This window comes from Macadamia integrifolia, chromosome 1 (genome assembly GCF_013358625.1).
Source record: "Macadamia integrifolia cultivar HAES 741 chromosome 1, SCU_Mint_v3, whole genome shotgun sequence".
Classification (NCBI taxonomy): Eukaryota; Viridiplantae; Streptophyta; class Magnoliopsida; order Proteales; family Proteaceae; genus Macadamia; species Macadamia integrifolia.
Window position 1 is genome coordinate 20,684,633 of NC_056557.1, and position 18,961 is coordinate 20,703,593.

Below are 18,961 nucleotides of genomic sequence, written 5' to 3' on the forward strand. Positions count from 1 at the left end.
AAAAAAAAAAAAAAAAAAAAAAAAATCCCAGCGTCCGTATGCTCAGTTGCTCACTGGACGCCCAGCACTGCCAGAGAGGATCTCGTGGCCTCCAACCATCCATACGTTGTCAGACCATACCATCTCCCACCGTCTATAGCCTGACACCAAGACGGTGGGAAATTGGGTGGGGCCGATACCACTTGCCCGTTTCAGCTTTTCCCCTCAAATTGCTTCTCCTTTAATTCTCTCTGCATTTGAAAGCTTCATATGCTCTCTCCGATGATCTCTCTCCGCATTTCTGTGTTTCTCTGTCTTCATATAAAGTTCAATGTTTCAGTAAGAAATTTCATCGGAGAGCTTCACAGACGAGTGTCTTAGAGTGCTGATTCAGTTTGGGGAATTCCTTTTCATTGACTGTAAGAAAACGTAGAATCTTTTTTTCCCCTCACCATGATACCCATCTTTTCATATTTTTCAATCTTTAGTTTACTTCTCTTTTCAACTGATTTTGCTTACTTTTGCATTCGTTTGTGAGACTGAATGTTTGCTCATTTCAATATTTTCATTAATTTTTTCTTTTCTACTTCTGTTATTGATTGTGGAAACAATGGTGTTCCTTGTGCATGCGTTGTTGAGTGTGAATGTGCTCTTATTATTTCAATCGTTCATTAATTTTGATCGTTTTCTTCTACTTTTGTTCATGGTTGTGGAAACAGTGGTGTCCGAAGAGTTCAATTCCTGTAGGGAATCTTTCCTTCTCAAGGTAATTATATCTTCATCTTCTTCTTCTTATTGTTATTATTATGGGAGAAGGTTCTCTGAGCCGACAGGGTTGGGAGCCAGCAAATAGGGAGCGCGGGGCACAGTTCGTCGACATGGGGTGGAGAGGAGAGAGGGTTCTGTGTAGCCTACAGGAGCTTACTCAGAAAGACGTTTCCCTATATTGTTTTTCATTTTTTCTTTGTTCTTCAGCCTCTTTTTGGTTAGGGGTTTTTGACAGAACAGTGAACTTTTAGCTTTCTGGTGTTGTTTATGGTTTATCTTGTTACTACTACAATGATTTTGGTTGGAGTTTCATTTAATGTAGTTTATGATGGATTCAAGTGATACATTGCTGTTTGACGGTGTTAGAAGGACTAGGGGAAGTTCCGAAATGGCTTGTGTTGAACACTTGAAGTAAGGAAGACATGAGTGCTTGTTACTTATCAGGATCTTCTGTAGATGAGAAGAATAGCCAGCCTTACGGAGCGGCCAAAAATGTTTGAGAGTGTAGTTTTCTTTTACAGTTTCATATAAAAGCTTTTTGGAAGGTATATATTTAATACTAGAGCATTTTGCGTTTTGGTAGAACTGATAGTTGTAAATATAAATTCTTCTTACACTCCCTGGCTTCAGTGTCTTACAACTTTCCCAGTCTTGATCTTATAGTGAGCAGCAGTTTTTTCACTCCTTTTCTGAAGTATTTGTTTCTTTTTCCCTACACAGTCTCCCTTGCAGTCTCTGTTTGATGCATATAATGTTTATTCTTTCTGCTTGATCAATTTTCGGTTATCATATTGGCCATGAATCTATAGTAACCCATAATAAATAGTACTTGTTTCCCATAGTTTTCTCTTCTATTTCTTTTTGCCTTTTGGTTTGAAAGTCGTGATTTTTTTTTATCTGATGTACTTTAAGAAGAGATACGAGCCAAGGGTCATCTCTTCGATTTTAAGAGAACTAACAGAAAAATTATCATGGCCCTTTCCATGTAGGTTTGGACACATAAAAGCACCTACCACATGGCCTTCTTTTTTTCTGCTTCTTTTTTAACCAAACATTTTTGGCTGCTCCTTCAATCCCCTTCCAATGAAAAATTGGGTTCAATTTGACATCTTCGTTACCCTTAAATCAGTTAGTTTCTTCATTTGTTTCAGAAGAAGAATTTTGTTTTGTTCTTATTTTTTTTTTTGGCTTTAGGAGGGGTAAGGAAAATTTCTACAAATTGCAAAAATCAGCAGTAATAGATATGTGCATTGTTCTGCATCTTTACTGAGATGAGAAGATCCATGAGAACTAAGAGCACATAATGATCTAATTTGAAGCTGTACAAATGCAAGCTGTTTACTTCAGTCCTGAAAAGGAAATCTTGCTTTTCTCAAAGTTCATCAACAAATGCAGCAGTTTGTGTTCCCTGTTCATTCCAGTCATGCTCCGCTCAATAATGTGCTAACCATTGATAAGTTATTTTATAATATTTATTTGAGATGGTAGGGTTATTGGGGAAATTTGGCTTTTGTATTTGGTGGTGGGTTCGGTAATATCACCTTTGATGTTATCTTTTGCGAGTTTAAATTGTCAATTTTGATTACTAACTTTTAGTTGTCTTTTTCATCTTAAGATTCTGGGTTTTTGTCAGGGTGCGATGAACATCACTTTGCTTTAGGCCTTACTATCAGATCCCAGAATTTGCTTGTTTGGTTTTTCTATGAGGAGAAAAGTTCCCTTATTCGAGGAATTTAAGATCTCATGGATCAGATGTAACTAGATAAAGGCATGGTCATATTACGCGCAAGATAAGCCCAAATCCCTTGCGTTACTCACCCAAAAATCTCCCAATTGTTGCTTGCATTCTTCTAACTCTGAATTTCCTGAATCTCGGGTCATACTTATTTTCCCAATTTCTCATACTCAAACTATAACCCTAAGGCCCTATTTGTTTAGCAGGGAATGTGGGGTGGGAAAGTTGGGGGATTGGGTACCACCTGTTGGTTGGATGAATCGCAAGGATAGTTAAGCAGTGGAAAAGTTAAAATTTCCACTCCGAGGCCTTTTTGGTTGCCATTTTCCAATGGGTGTGATAATATTTCATTTGACAGAAAGAGTCAACTTTTTATTGAATATTCAAAAATATCCCTATTTTCTTTAAATTTGCAACTCAATGCCGTCAGCCATCTGATAGAAAACAGAGCATTCTGAGGCTACCTTATCGAATTCCATCACTGTAAGGCTGGTCCCATTGACAAACAATGCTTCCCCAAGCTTGATGCCTTCAAGAACCTATTTTGCTGCCTAAAACCCTTGTTGGCATTCAAAACACTACCATTGATGCCCATCATTTCTTTATTATGATTCTTGGCCAAAACCTTGTTCCCTAGATTGGCAATCTGACCTCCCCCACGGCCTTTCCCTTCTTCTCAAGCTTCCTTCATACAATTATGGCTGGAATTGCTGTTCTTCTCCAGAATCACAATCATAACTGCAGTGGCTCGATTCTTCATGGCCAACCTGGTTCTGGGCTTCCCAACACTAGTCTTAACCCCAGTTTGAACGGTTTCAGCCATCTCAGCGACATAACCTCTTCGCGTCTGGCGGCTTTGGTTCTGATGCAGTGGCCTACCAAGTTCTTGAAACTGATAAGGGGTGGAGAGAATAGAGGCAGAACAGTGAGAGGGACTGAGGAGAGAGATGAGATGGTGGACCCGAAAGAGGCTTAGTTACAACTTTACCTCCCCAGCAAATCTCATAATTTAGGGAACGACAAGAATAACACTGGAAATCCAACTCCCCCATCCCATCTCAATTTAAACAGGCCTATTTTTGTATTACCAGGAAAGTTTGTGCAATTTTCCCACACTATTGCTTCCCACCCCATCAACTCCCTGCTACCCAAATGGGGCCAAAGTTCTTTGTGGATTTAACACTTACCTTGAGTTGTCTTAGATTACTGGACGCTGGCTTCTGGATTGAAGTTCTTGTTTCATTTGTGCCATCCTTGGCCAGTTGGTCTATGATACAATGATATGGTGGATTCTCTATCAAGGAATGGGATATCCTGATGTAGAATGATTGCTGACTCGTGAACATGGCCCACAATGATAGCCAACTGTAGAAAATCCTTTGGTAAAGTGCATTTGCTTGCAAAACAGTGGCCAATAATGCAGAATCAATCTGCATTAGAAAGCTTCGAACAAAAAACATTGGTGCAGGCCCAAGATAGAAAAGGCTTTTGATCTGTTGGAACTCCAGAATCAACATAAGGTTGAAAAACTGACTAAATTTCTAAACATAATCACAACAATAGCAGTAAAGCTAATGGATTGGAATGACCTAGAATATTTAACAATTGAAAAACATTACCAAATAGTGGAGTTGCTTGAAATCTGAACCCAATTTATTGAAAGAGGGTTGAAAGAATAAAACAATTTTTCTGGATTCTGAGAATAACCCCAGAGCTTTAATCTGATAGCAGAATTGAAATTATAAAATAAGTTAGATGGAATTTTGATATGAAGATTTCATCAAAATTGCACAGGCTTCGAGATTAGAAATTGGATATAGAAGTTGCATAAAATCAAACAGCAAAGATAAGAATCAATTCAGTGATTCCTAGTGATAAAATCAATTATAAGGGACTTTCTAAATGGTAGAACTAAGAGATTGCATGATTGAAAGCAAGATTAGCTTCAATCAGTACCCAAAACAGAGGACTGAGGTTGCCCATCAAATGGCAGTGGCAGGGACTCCTCCCAAAACATGTCAGTATTCATAACCACCTCTTGGACTTGGACCAACTCTTAAGATACCTAAACTGAATTGATACTAATACTGCGTGGCTGGACAAAATTACCCTTAATTATTAGCTGAAACTACAACTTGGATCATAGTTGTCATGGCATCTAGGTGACCCTGGTGTTGGGGGAGGGAAATAAAATCAAGGTTGCACCAACAAGATGCCTAGGCGTCCTTCCAGCAAAGTGTGCTTAGACACCTAGGTGTCGCCTTGACAACTATGGCTCGGATTCCACTGACTAAACCGAATCATCAAGTAACTATTACTGGTATTTAGCACATGTCTAAATGCCCAATCAACCATTTACAAATTAAAATGACCAACTGGCATATAGAAGAAAAAATTAAACCATAGTTACTATCCAATGGCCTGTCTCTGGATTGATCCTGCATCATGTCCAGGATCCCTTGGGGGGGGGGGGGGTTTCAATCCGTCATTCACTTCCTTCCTGGCCTAGGAAGGGAAACGTTTTTTTTTTTCGTATTGCTTTAGTTGTACTTGCCAATATCTATTTGTTTTCAGTAGGGAGATAGGATAAGTACAGCTAAGCTGAAGAGAAGCTTACCTTCCAGCATGATCTAGCTGAGCCACAACTCAAGAGCTATGTGCCCATGAGGGTATAGCCATCAGCAAAACTTGAAGGGAGAAAATGTTATTTCTAACTTTCGTTGTTTTATCTGATTTCTTCATTAGTATTAAAGGGAAGGTTTATCCCTGTTCATATGATGTTACTCCGCTTTTTCTCGACCTGGATCATTTTCAAGTTCTCATCTTATTGGTCATGCATGTCATCTTAGACGAATGTTCTGTCATTTAGTAAAATTCTGATTTTGCTTGTTAAATCTAATTTCAGACTACAAGATATAATCCTTATCCTGGTCAAAATTGCTGGCATTTCAGGTTCTCAGGTGTTTGGCTGCTTGTGTTCTACTCTAATCCGATTGTCAAGATTATTCTGGTAAGTACACATTATTTTACTATTTTCTCTTTTTCATTTGTGGAGAATATGCAAGCTACAAGGACTCCAGCAAAGTATCTTTTTGCCCTATTGTTGCACATGTGATATACAAGCAGGGCCATCGAGATTAATTTTATTAGTGTCACCTATAGCATCTCACAAGGTTGGTTTGAGATTTCGACAGGATAAGTCATTTCGATCCGCGTTGAAATTGAAATATTCCCCACTGAAATGGGAATAAATTGTCGAAATGGTTGAAATTTGGTAAAATTATGGGAAATCATAAGAATTTTAAAATGAAACTTTAGGGGAGACTTATTTATGATGCTTATCTAACCACAAATACACATGTATGGTAAGTACCTAAAACTTATTATCCTGGTTTAAGTTTTTTTGCTAGATTTGAGAAATGTTTGAATGCTTACACACTAGCGAAATAAGTTGCCAAACCAATCTATCACTCTAGTTTTTTTTTTTTTTTTTTGTATCATTGCAGAAGTCCAAATCCACCCAATTTGCAGATTGCCCACACCATGGGTCCATACTACTAAGATCACTCAAACCAGGTGGCTTTGATGTAGTTTTCTGGTGGGGAGTGTGGATGGGTTGTGAATCTGTATATAGATGCCACTCATGGAGAGTAACATTTTTTACATTCTCTACCTTAGGTATCCATCCTTGACCGATATGTTGCTCTTTTGACTTGTGTTGGTTAAATTTTATTTGTAGGTTACCTGGCTGAAAGTTCAATGGACGAGAGTTCAGATCTAAGTGAGTCTGAGATAAATGAATATGGAGACAAGTCTTATGAAAAGCTGAAGAGTGGGGATCCCAAGGTGAAAATCTCAAATGACACTTACAGGTGCCCTTTTTGCTTGGGCAAGAGAAAGAGAGACTACCTTTACAAGGAACTACTCCAACATGCTTCTGGGGTGGGTAAAGGGTCGAGTACCAGGAGTGTCAAGCAGAAGGCAAACCATCTGGCATTGGCAAAATTTATGGAAAGAGATATAGCCCCTGAAGGCTCTCTGTTGCAGCATGTGGCTGTATCTGGACCTCCGAGTGGTCGCGACAATGATGTATTTGTTTGGCCTTGGACAGGAATCGTTGTTAATATTCCAACTGATTACAAGGATAGACGATACGTGGGGGAAAGTGGTTCAAAGCTGAGAGAGCAGTTCATACGGAGAGGATATAACCCTGTAAGGGTCCGTCCTTTGTGGAATTATCGGGGTCATTCAGGGACTGCCATTGTGGAGTTCAACAAAGATTGGCCTGGATTTAACAATGCAATGTCGTTTGAGAAGGCTTATGAAGCTGATCATTATGGGAAAAGAGATTGGTCTGGAAGGAAACACAAAGGGTCCAGTTTATATGCTTGGGTTGCTCGTGAAGATGACTATAAATCTGGAGGTATTATAGGGGAGGAACTCCAAAAAATTGGAGATTTGAAAACCATTTCCGATATTGTGGCAGAAGAAGAACGGAAGAAGAAGAAACTTGTTTCAAATCTTACCAGTGTTATTGAAATCAAGAATAAGCACTTGAAAGAAATGGAATGCAAATTCACCGAGACTTCTCTGTCTCTCAGCCGTTTGATGGACGAGAAAGATGAGCTAAATCGAGAATATAATGAAAGTATGTATCTCCATAAGGCTGTGGAATAGCATCCTGTTGGATGTATATATAATTTTTTTGTTTGTCTATTCATGCGCTTCATTGCATTCATTTTATCACCTTTTTGATATCATGTGAGCCTTTTAGCTACAAAATCTTACTTAATGTTTATTTTATGTTTGATAGAGATACAAAAAATGCACCAGGATGCACAGAACCATATCCAGAGAATATTTCAGGAACACCAAAAAATTAAGGGAAATTTAGATTCTCAGATGAAAGAGCTAGAGCAGCGTGGCAAGGAGTTGGAGAAGCGGGAGGCTCAAAATGAAACTGAAAGAAGAAAACTACAGGAAGATAGGGACAAGGTACCTTGTGTCTTCGGAATTTTCCCTGTTCTTTCTAATATTTAGGGCAAGGGATCTACATGCTGGTGGCTTATATTGGCATCTTACATGCCAAGCCAATAGCCAGCAGCAAAAGAGTGCATTTGGTGCAACATGGTGCATCATACGGGGGTCCACATATTTAACGAGGAGAGAGAAGAGGGAGACTGTCATTTTCTCTAATTTCTACTAAATCCTTATTAGCGGCTACAAAAAATAGATGGATCCCATGTGTTGTGTACGAGTCTAGTTGACTTTCACTGAACAATCACTGTTCCCCTTTTCTGATAATACTACATATTGAAATTTGCATGGCTACTACATCGGCAGTTGCAGCAGTTTGTGATGATGTTCTATTGAAGTGTTTGACATTCATATTTATAGCTGATAATATTATTTATGGGTCCTTTTAGAACGCAATGAGAAACAGTTCCCTTCAAAAGGCAACGCTAGAGCAGAAGAAGGCTGACGAAAATGTGCTGAAGCTGGCAGATGATCATCAGGTTTGTCTGGTTTTAGTGGGCGTTTAAATTTGTTATCAAGATTACCACAAGCATGTAATTTTGTGTGACTTGAATCAAATATCATTATTTGGCTGTGACTTTTGATATCAGAGGCAAAAAGAAGAACTCCACAAGAGAATAATTCAATTAGAAAAGCAATTGGATGCCAAACAGGCACTAGAGTTGGAAATAGAACGGTTAAAGGGGACATTGGAAGTGATGAAACACATGGGGGGTGACGATGATGCAGAAGTTCAGAAAAAGATGGAGTCAATGAAGCAAGAGCTGGAGGATAAGGAAGGAGATTTGGAAGACCTTGAATCACTCAACCAAACTCTTATTGTGAAGGAACGCAAAAGCAATGATGAGCTGCAAGATGCTCGTAAGGAATTAATTAATGTAAGTCTTTCTTTCGAAGTTTAATGCTTACAATTTTTATTTTGCTTCTGTGGAATCTTAAGCAAATTTTAACTGATGCAAGCTTGTTGATATCTTAACATTTTATATCCTTTGACGGCCCAATAAACTAGGTCATGAGCTTCCATTTTAAATAATGTAGTCGAGATCCCATATTCTCTTAGTTTTGAATCTATGATGATGCAAGTATATGCAGTTATCAGTGCTTATGCCAACACAGTCACTGTACTTGTGGTAGGTTTCATGTTATTGGAACATAAGAGAGTTTCTGTGAAGTATCTCAAATTTTTTATAATCCAGCCTTACTTTTCCCAAAATTTTCCTGATTTTACATGTATCTTCCTCCATGTTTTGGGGGTGAGACTAACTTCTTATGTCTTATAGGGGTTGAAAGAATTGTCAGGTCGTGCTCAAATTGGAGTCAAGAGAATGGGAGATCTCAACAACAAACCATTTATTGATGCCTGCAAGAAGAAATACTCTGCTGAAGAAGCAGAGGAAAAGGCTGCAGGTCTGTGTTCAGAGTGGGATGAGCACCTCCGAGAACCAGCATGGCACCCCTTCAAGATCATCACGGCTGATGGAAAACCACAGGTGTGCTTTTTAAATATGAATGTGCTAGTTGGTCCTTCCATTCTGCTTATTTATTTGTTTTTCTCTATAAAATCTTTACTATAAACTATATTTTATAAGCTCCAAAGAGAGGCTATAGAACCTGTCTGGAAACTAGTGACAACTTCGTTTCTCTTTTAATATTTGTAATAGACATCCAAAAACCTTTTACATATAGAAACCCAAAGGACATTTGCTGTTGAGCCTCCAGAGCCCGTATAAGTGGGGTCTGCGTGATATTCAAAATCTCATTTTCTTTTTCCAGTTCAGAAGCTCCAAACCACTACAGGTAATAGGCCAAGTTTTGGACCATCTGGACTGAAAGAAGATCTTCAGGCTTTTGAGAACCACCGGGATCTGCTACTGCTAAGAGAAACATCAATGGCTTTCTTTTACGCAGAATCTCTTTCTTCGTGGTTCTGATGGCTGATTATGGGACTAGTTTGGAAGATTTAACAAGAAAGGGTACTAGGTTTTTGTCTAGGCATGTTTTATAACAGGGAGTGGCGGAGTTTTTTGAGCCTTCATAACATGTTGAAGCCAATCCATTTTGTAGAACCTCAGCTTCTTTTTTGGTGGTATCACACCCTTTATTATTAGCTAGTTCATTTTATTATCTGAACTTGAAAACATGAATTGAGCATCTTTCGATATTTCTCTAAAAACCGTTTTGCACGGTCTCGTTTATGAAAGTCTTCCCAAAAGCTCTCCACCATTTAGAGCCACATGGACAAATGATGTGGCTATTCTGATTCAAGAGAGAACAACTTGTTTGGATTAGCCATGTGACAAAATCACACTAAAATTCAATCAAATACCCGACCATGTATGTTTGTGCGTCTCCATATATGACCATGCTTGCCTATGGTACTCTCCCATGGTCCAGAATATTTCAACCTGCTATTTTTCCAGTTGGCATCCTCCCTTTGGGCTGAAATTTTGACATGTGGGCAGGGGACCATGTGTCTACCTGTCTAGAAAATTTGGATCACATCTGATTTTCCACATGGTGGATGTTTAGGGCCATTTAGGAAGGGGTCTGCTGTAGGAAGGGCTTCCCAAGCAGACCATGTAGGAAAAGTGTCCCTGTCACTGCAGTTCTTACATTTTGATTTTTGTTTTTCTATGTTAGTACAGGAAATAATCAATGAAGAGGATGAAAAACTGAAAAGCCTGAAGAATGATTTGGGTGATGAGGTTTTCAAGGCTGTTACGACAGCGCTGAAGGAGATAAATGAGTACAATCCAAGCGGAAGGTACATCACATCTGAGCTGTGGAACTTCAAAGAAGGAAGGAAAGCTACACTGAAAGAAGGAGTTTCATTTATACTGAGACAGTGGAAGACCTATAAGCGCAAGAGGGTGACCTAAGACTGGATGGAAGGTACTGGTATTCTATGCTATTGCTGCTTTATTCTTTAATTGTTTTCGATTTCCTTAAGGTAATTTTGCTTTGGTATGGAAAGAAAACTAGGTTCCATTTTAATGACTGCCCTCAAGTAGAGTATCTATCTTTTAGACAAATCCTAATCACAGTTCCTGCTAGGGTGCTTTTTGGGATGGGCCTACTTGAGCCTGATTTGCCCCAGCCTGGTTTCATCCACTACCATGAAGTTTTGATATGCTTGGCTTGGTAAAGCTTATTTTTGAGGCATGAAGTGATGTTGGGATTTGTACAGACATATCTTGGCCCTATCTGCTGAAGATATTTGGCCCTAGTGTGAGTAATATACATGGGCTACATTGAAGTTAAACTAACGTATATGGAGATCATATTGAGCATATAAACATCTCTGACTGACTGTTTTGCTTCTTATGGTTGTAATCCTGGTACTTATGATGTTTGGGAATCCTCCCTCCCCCTTTGCTGTCCTCATTTGATAGCTGATATTCAATCAGTTGCTCGTCCCGTCTTGTACATAACTCTTCTTTAATATAAGTTCTTTTCTCTACCAAAAAATAAAAGTAAAATAAAACCTCCTTGTGTATAACTCTCCTCCCACAGTAAGGGGCATATATGTCATTTTATAATAGGGAGAGAGAGAGAGATACAAGAAGACACTAGCATATGTTACACAGCCTAACAACAATGTTATTATATCTAGGGACATTGCAATAAGGGGAATGTTAGCGCCACACTCTTCAAAGGCTAGTACTTTGCAACCATAACCAAGGCTTGAGTACTTGTCACTTCGAATCCATTAGGGGATAAATTAAGGGTGTTAATCAGTTCGGTCTCGGTTTAAACGGTGCGGATTGATGTAATTCATATTTATTTAACTAAAACCATAACCGCACCATTTACTAAATTGTTCCACTTTTTGAAACCGTGACCGTTTAGTAAACGGTTTCGGTTTTCGCAGTTTCTAAACGGTGTCGGTTTCAGTTTTAAACGATTTTGGTTTCAGTTTATTTCATACGGTTTGTAAAACGGTTCACAATCGGTTTGTTATAACTTGCAACCATCTCTAATATGAAGATCATAAGCTTATCAAAAAATAATTGGCAACCACAAATAAAAGATTCTATATTAACGATGGTATGTCTTAATTTGATAATCTAGAGTTATTTTTTTGCATGACCATTCTCAAACATTTAGAACTAATATCATACAACATCCAAATCCAGCCTTTTACAGCATAAAATATTAAAGTGACATGTCGTTCAGCCAAAACACCCCATCTATGATAATATAATAACATAGTAACATATATGGATTACAAGCTCATGATCTAAAGCCTAAACTTGAATTGAATTGCAATAAATCATATCAAAGCAGGATGGGCACTTAATTTTATTGTTAAATGTTATACGGATTACTATCCCTTCTTTATTTAATTGTTATACGGATTAATCGGATCAGTTTAAACGGTTCTGTTTAAACGGTTTCAATTTGGTTTGAAACTAACGGGTTTCGCGGTTAAAATTGATCCAACCCGTTTAGCTAATCGGCCTGAAACTTGAAACCATAACCGCACCATTTACTAAACGGTTTTGTGGTTTCGGTGTAAACGGATTGGTTCGATTTCTGTTACAAATTCACATCCTTAGGATAAATAGTCCTTGTACAATTTTTGTTTTTTGGTGGGGGAGGGGGAAATGTCTTTAATCCCAATGCGTTTCTCACATATGATTTGATATAGGAAAAGGAGGTCTGTTTGCGTGGAGCATGAGCTCGGTATAGGAGCATATGATCCCTCCAGGAAATAAAAAATTTCATCCTTGTTGATTCCCTCCCATTGGCCACCATGTTGGTGTAGGTTCCATGTGATTAGACAACGATCTCTTGCCTTTTTATTATTATTTTTATAATAAATAAAAAATATTGTTGTGACAATGCATAAGGACTGTGAAATCCTATAGGCCCAGAGAACTCTTTGTTAATCTCTCTTAAATATATGGGAAATTTATGGTGCCACCCTTTAGAGAACGTCACTATTAATAAAACGCCCCTTACATTATTGACAATTTGAATCGGATCCCTTATCATCAGTCTCTGTTAAGTACGGATATGAGTAGATTATTTTACCTTTCTCCTAAATCACATAAACCCAAGTCGAATTTATCCTAACCTTTCATTGTGGAGAACAGAGGACCAAATATTGAAGGAGAAGACATTGTACTCCATCTCTTGAGTGGAACCTTTTGGTCATGCCATTTCATTAGCTATTGATTTACTAGTAAGAGATCAATGAACAAAACCTACTGTCTCGAGGGAAAGAATGACTCTACCTGCCAATGTAGGTTTATCGGTCAAATTGGAAAGGATTTGAACCTTCCAAATCTAAATAGTGAGTAACCTAACACTTCCCTATTCGACCCCCTTGTTAAAATGAGACAGGAAAATCTTGCACAAATCCCTAGAGAACTCCCTAATTATTGGAAAAAGAGGGCTGAAGGTTGGAAGTACAACAACTGGGTAGGCCACAATAACACCCACCAATTGGACAGTCACCTATCGATGGCTTACATCTAGTGGGCTTTGCAGTGTTGAACTACCTCAATTGCCCATGAGACCTGCTGTGCATGTCGTGGCCATTTCCACCCATCCTCCCACATTATATAGAACCTTTCCTCTTGACTTGCACACATTGTGAGTCTAAGGTGGTGGGTCCACGTGACTCGACCATCGACTTAAATTAGTTTGGTCTCCACATGGACAAAACATGAGAGAGGGAGAGAAATGAGGAGAAGAAGAGGAAGGAAGGGAAGGGCGCTCTCGGTTGCTTCGGAGGCTGTTGGTTGCCACCAAAGGTAAGCATGCACCTTCCCTAACTCCATTTCCTTCTCATTTTGAGTTTTGGGTAGGTAGTAGATCATGTATTTACCGGGTTGGAGGGGTACGTCTCAAACTGGTGACTTCCGGTAGCTGGGCTGGTGTGCATTGCACTCCCCCACATGTTTCCCGAGCTCAAAGTGAGTTACCTAAGCTTCGGAATTATTTTGATCAAAATAAAAAGTTAGGGTTTTGACCGTTTATTCGACATAACTCTCAAATGGCGGGAAATGTGATCAATCAGGTTTAGATGAAAGGTGGAAAGATCCCTACAATCCCCATGAAATGATCCCTAGCAATTGGGCCCGAGATGGAGAAGTCTGGTGAAGTTGCTGAATTTCTGGGCTAGTCAACCACCTCCAATTGGTGACCAGCGACCGATGACATTGGAGGTCTAAATTGGCCTCTCTTCACCCCACTAGCTAGATACAGTTACCTTTTAGTGACCTGTTGCAGGTGGGTCTGTTGTGCTATCAATTTTGACATTTTTGATACTTTTGGGTAAGCCCCTATTGGATCCCCATGGATAGTTTTGACACGTATTAACGCTTGTTTACACTTGCAACTAGGACATAGATGATCATAATTTGGTGAGGTCTAACAGGGTTTGATTCAGGTATCCAAATTGGGAATTTTACTCGCTTGATCAAGAGATAAGGTGAGTGGTGGTCTGACTTTCTTTTGGAGCATTTTATACTATTAGAACTGTATGCATATCGTAGCAATCATGTTTGTTTAATTTAATCACTTGTATGCTATATTTGAATTGTGTAACATTTTTTGTTGAATTTGAACTGTATATATGATTTGATTGTGTGAACGAGGGGCTGGTGTGGCTGAGGGGGATTCTAGTATCATGATTGTTGTGTGGATGATTGCATCATGTATTCGGTGTGCATTAGAATTAGCTTTGGCTATGGATATGCGATGTGGCCGATGATAATTCCAATACTGTGTATGCTATAGTCATACTTACAAATGGGTACGTGGTGTGACCGATGGTAATTCCGGTACTGTGTATCCAATATTAAACTGTTTGTATGGTGTTGGATAACCCAATTGTGTTATGTTCGATGAACCTTCCAAAATGCCACTCCTACAGTACGATATAATTATTGTCAGAGGCTAAAACTAGTACGGCATGTCTAATGGTAATTTCGGTGTCGTGATTACCAAGAAGGGGTTATCAGGGTTTTTCTGGGTGACCGAAGGTTGTATTTTGGGACTGACATCCTTCTAATCACGACTAAGGTTTGTATCGTTGGGTGACCGATCTGTGATTTTCAGGACCAAGGATACAACCTAATGCATCGTAGTAGCATGAACCCAACTTAGTTGTATGCTCGGTGGTTGAAGTAAAATGAATTGCATCATTCTTGCATTATGGCCTATTTGTGTGTGTTTACATGAACCCCATCCCTCACTGAGCTAATTGGAGCTCACACCTTGTGTGTGTTGCTTTTTAGATGATGATGTAGGTACCGTCGTGCTGTTGGGCAGCAATACATTCAGTTCCATAGCTGAGTATGGCGATGACTGGTGGACACCAAAGCCTAAGGAGCATGATTCCAACTTGATTGCGATACTTGTGCGTATGCCACACCCTGAGTTGAGAGAGGAGTTGTAGAGCACTGCTCCCTAAACTCAGTCGAATGACCAGTTGGTTCTGTTTGGTGGTGCAGGGTCCGAACTGAAAAGGGGTCCGAACCAAAAAGAGTTGATGCAGGTACCCTATGGTATATGACAGCAAGGTGACATCAAATGCGGGATGGTCAGACAAGATTGAACCGGTGCCCAATGTGGTTCACAGACCTAAGTCCTGCCCTTGCACGTATCATAAGGCCATGTACGAGTAGGGAAGGTATGTTATCGTATTGGATAATGACAACTTGGTCCACGATGAGTGGCGAGTGTGAGATATGCGTTAAGAACCCATTTCCCGCCAAAATACAGCACGGTTGGCCTTGTTTTGGCCAATTGGTGGATAGTCACTGGTGGGTGCGACCCCCCAGTGTGACCCACTCGTAGGGAACAGTGGGCCCTAGCAAGCCTAACTTGGGTGAGCACGCTTATTTCGGGTTCCCCGTTGTAATGAAGTCACGTGTGCCCCGATAATGATGGCTATTTCGCCCGATATCACAATTTAATGCGTTTCGCACCATAGAAGGACAAAAACCAAACAGACCTTAGTAGATATTTATAACCCAAGGTATAAATAGCATTTACTTGTCTCTCTCTCTCTCCCATTCATGATTTTAGCAAGAGTTTGGTGGAGGAGTAAAGAAGAGGGAGAAAAGAGGAAAGAGAAGAGAAGGAAGGGGGAAGAAGTGTTCCCTTTGATTTTCGAGGCTGTATCTTACCTTTTCATCGTCGGAATAGTGATCAGTGCCTTAAGATCTGTGTATTGAGGTAAGTAACGCCATAAACCCTTGGAATATGATGAAACCCTCTTGTGTGTGGTCAAATCAAAGAGTTAATAGAAACCTTATGTGATTTCTTTGAAGGTTTAAGGAAGGAAACCAAGATTTGAAAGCATTCTTGGTGACATTTTGAGTTGGGGAAAATGATCCTAAGTTTTTGGGGTTTCTTGAGCTAAGGTATGATTTTGTTCCCAAAAACCTTGATTGAACTTAGATCTATGATATAATCAAGTGGATAAAGACTAAAATGTGTGAAAAATGAGGTTGGAACAACACCCTTAGATTGCCAAGAGGTGGAATGAAGAAGAGAAAAAGTTTAGCAGAACCCGCTGAACAGTGGTGGGTAGCACCGGCGGGTAACCAGACCCACCAGTGTGACCCCCAGTCTTACTTGGGCTTCGGAGCCTATAGGCGGGTAAGAGCGATGGGTACCCAGACTCGTCAGTATAACCCACTAGTCCTGACTAGGCTTTGGGGTCCTACCGGTGGGTACCAGACCTGGTACCCGTTAGTAGCAACCCATTGGTTTTGGGTTTACCCCGGGGTCCTACCAGTGGGTAGGACTGGTGAGTACCTAGACCTGTCGGTGTGTGTCTAAGTGCTGTCTGCCTGGGCAGTTTGCACAGGTGGGTCCTCCTACCCACCTGTATAACCCATCTGTGGCTCAAATGAGCTCCGTTTGAATTCAAACTCATCGACAACCTCCTTTGCACTATTAAATGCATTGAGACCATATTGTTCATCATTTTATAGTCTTGAAATGGACATAATCTAAGTTTCTTATCTATATTAGGTTTTGAGACATTCATTTTCACATGCCGAATCTTACTTGTACCACGTGTGCATTTTCTCGTACAAGAATAAGTGGGGACAGGACGTTGATTTTATTTTTGTGAGTGTTTATGACATCATCTTCATTTCATATATATTATCATGACATTATGAATGCCATTCTCATGCATATGCTTGACTACTGCTGGATGCATATATTAATTGTCATATAAAATCGTTACATTTCCAAATACTTGCTACTTGTTTTGAATCATGAGTATGGATTATTTAAATTATTGGTTAATGATGCTTAGTCGAGCATGTACTGAATGACTAGATTAGATGTTGTAGTCGGCTTGGAAATGAATACATTGGTACACCACGAAATGGGACATGGAAGTACTATGCAGTCGTACTATCTCATATAGGAGCATGTGGTTAGGATTTAACATTTTCTCGTGGTACGACCCTTCCCAACATAGATTTAAGTGTTGGGTTATCACTGGGGGCAAGAGTCGGTCATGGACCGCCGTGGTGGTTAGTAATACGCCTAGCTGATCATTAGGACAATTGGAAACCTTGGTGATACATTCAGAGGGCCAATAGTACTGTATTTATTTTCTGTTGTGGTTCGGCCACAATTTACTTTTTCGAGTACTCACGACTGACCTTCTCCGACAACCCTATGGGTGTATCACAGGATGGAGAACGCGTCTCGAACCAGGGGCATATGCACACTGTGGTTGTCAGTAGCATGTAACCTATGGCGTAGTAATGTTGCTTAGGTGGATAGGACTAAAATGAATCTCATGCATATAGTATCATTTGAATTGCAATTGCTTGTGTGAGTCTTTCTTTCCATTTATTGAGCTAGTGAGCTCACCCCTCATGTACACACATTTTTAGATGATTTTACAGGATTTTTCATAGAGGAACAAGTGTCGGGGTCCATCGACGAATCTCCAATGGAAGATTGGTGGGTCCCCGAGGGGTTTGGTCACAGAGCTGGATGTAAGTGCGAGAGTTGTGTTGCGGAGCAACAGTAACTAATTCCAATTACAATGCTTCTTTTTTATTTTTTTGGTATATCTCCCCTTATTGTGCTCTCAATAATTAAATTGTTATTTCTTCTGTAATTATCATGCCTATGGGCTCACATGTAAATATACTATGTATAACAATTTGGGTATCAAGAGTAAGTGGGGATTTACAGGTAATTATATATGATAAGACTTCCGCCGAATCTCATAATTATACTTCCATGATTATGTGTGGCGTACTATGTTTTGGATTACTGTATCAGATGATTCTGGTGGTTTTGGGTTACCCGGAGGGAACTAGGTTACCGGTCCAGTTCAATATGAATGGGGCATAACAATGGTGGTATTAGAGTGCGATGCTCTAATCACACACAACTTATAAGATTAAACCCTGTAGAATCTATAATAGGATTGGGGTTGGGGAAAATGTGAAAGACTTCACATAAAAGCTATGATGACATAAAACTTAAAATTTCATCATGTGGCATGCCCAAAATGAGAGTACAAAAGCTTCTAGACAAGAGAAAGTTATATAATAAAAGGAGAGAAAAGAAGAAGAACAGAATAAAAAAAAAAGTTTCCCCAAAACAAATTACATCAAAATATTCTAACTTTTTGTCCCATCAATCATCATCTAAATCTATGACCTCTCCCTCACAGGACCTTGAGTTGACGTGGAGGCCACAGTCATAGTAATCAAAGCTCAGGATAGTAGGGGGAATCAACTGAAAGCATAACTTGCCAACCAAGGGCTGTAAATTTCTCTAGCATCCGTACCTGGGCAAAGTCCCCCACCACTACGGTCTTCTCCATGAGCACGAGTCTTCTGGAGAAAGTGGACCAGGAAACTACTGCATCAAGGCTCCGGAACAGGCATTCATCATACTCTTCTGGGTCTACCGGAGTACTCCTCCTTGCATGGGCCTTGTGTGCTAAAGAGCTCGAGGCTGCAACCCTCCTTTTTCTACTCGGAGCATTTCCACTCTGGGATGAGGAGGTAATTTCTTTACCCTTGCGTGAAGACATTCTGTAAAATCCATGAGGAAGACATGAGAAACTGATAAAGATTTCAGGAGGAATTGGTTACAACAAGGGATAAAAGAGGATCCATGCAATAGGATCATAAGGAGGAAAATTTGTGTGAATGGCACTCATATTGGGTATGTTGTGAAGGGCAATGTACATTGGATGACAAATAAGGGGAGAAAATCCCTATAGTGCAATGCCATAGTCATAGTGTGATCATATATGAATGAAAAATTGTCAAAGTAATGTATTGACAAATACAATGTATTGATAAAGTGAACATCATGGAGTCATGATTCTTTGATGCACATTATACAAATAAATCCAAGAAGTGGGAGTATTTACTTAAATCATAGATCCATGCAAATGCCAAAGCTATCATCAATCCGAAAACATTATAT

The 18,961-nt window shown here is 39.6% G+C and overlaps 1 protein-coding gene across 7 annotated transcripts; it reads left to right on the forward strand.

The window, feature by feature from the left end:
- The first annotated feature begins 125 nt into the window (after positions 1-125).
- LOC122081353 (protein INVOLVED IN DE NOVO 2-like) lies at positions 126-17,626 on the forward strand. 7 transcript variants are annotated; one of them, XM_042648490.1, is made up of 10 exons: positions 126-398; positions 699-745; positions 5,435-5,492; positions 6,222-7,130; positions 7,296-7,477; positions 7,909-7,998; positions 8,110-8,397; positions 8,800-9,009; positions 10,165-10,411; positions 17,413-17,626. In XM_042648490.1, the coding sequence occupies exons 4-9, from the start codon at positions 6,242-6,244 to the stop codon at positions 10,396-10,398; spliced, it is 1,893 nt and encodes a 630-aa protein (XP_042504424.1). In that variant the 5' UTR covers positions 126-398; positions 699-745; positions 5,435-5,492; positions 6,222-6,241; the 3' UTR covers positions 10,399-10,411; positions 17,413-17,626. The 7 variants fall into 7 exon arrangements, with proteins under 7 accessions (XP_042504424.1, XP_042504416.1, XP_042504393.1 ...); XM_042648482.1 differs by having other exon boundaries at positions 17,401-17,423; XM_042648459.1 differs by lacking the exon at positions 17,413-17,626 and adding an exon at positions 10,574-10,947 and having other exon boundaries at positions 130-398; positions 5,989-7,130.
- The last annotated feature ends 1,335 nt before the right edge of the window (positions 17,627-18,961 follow it).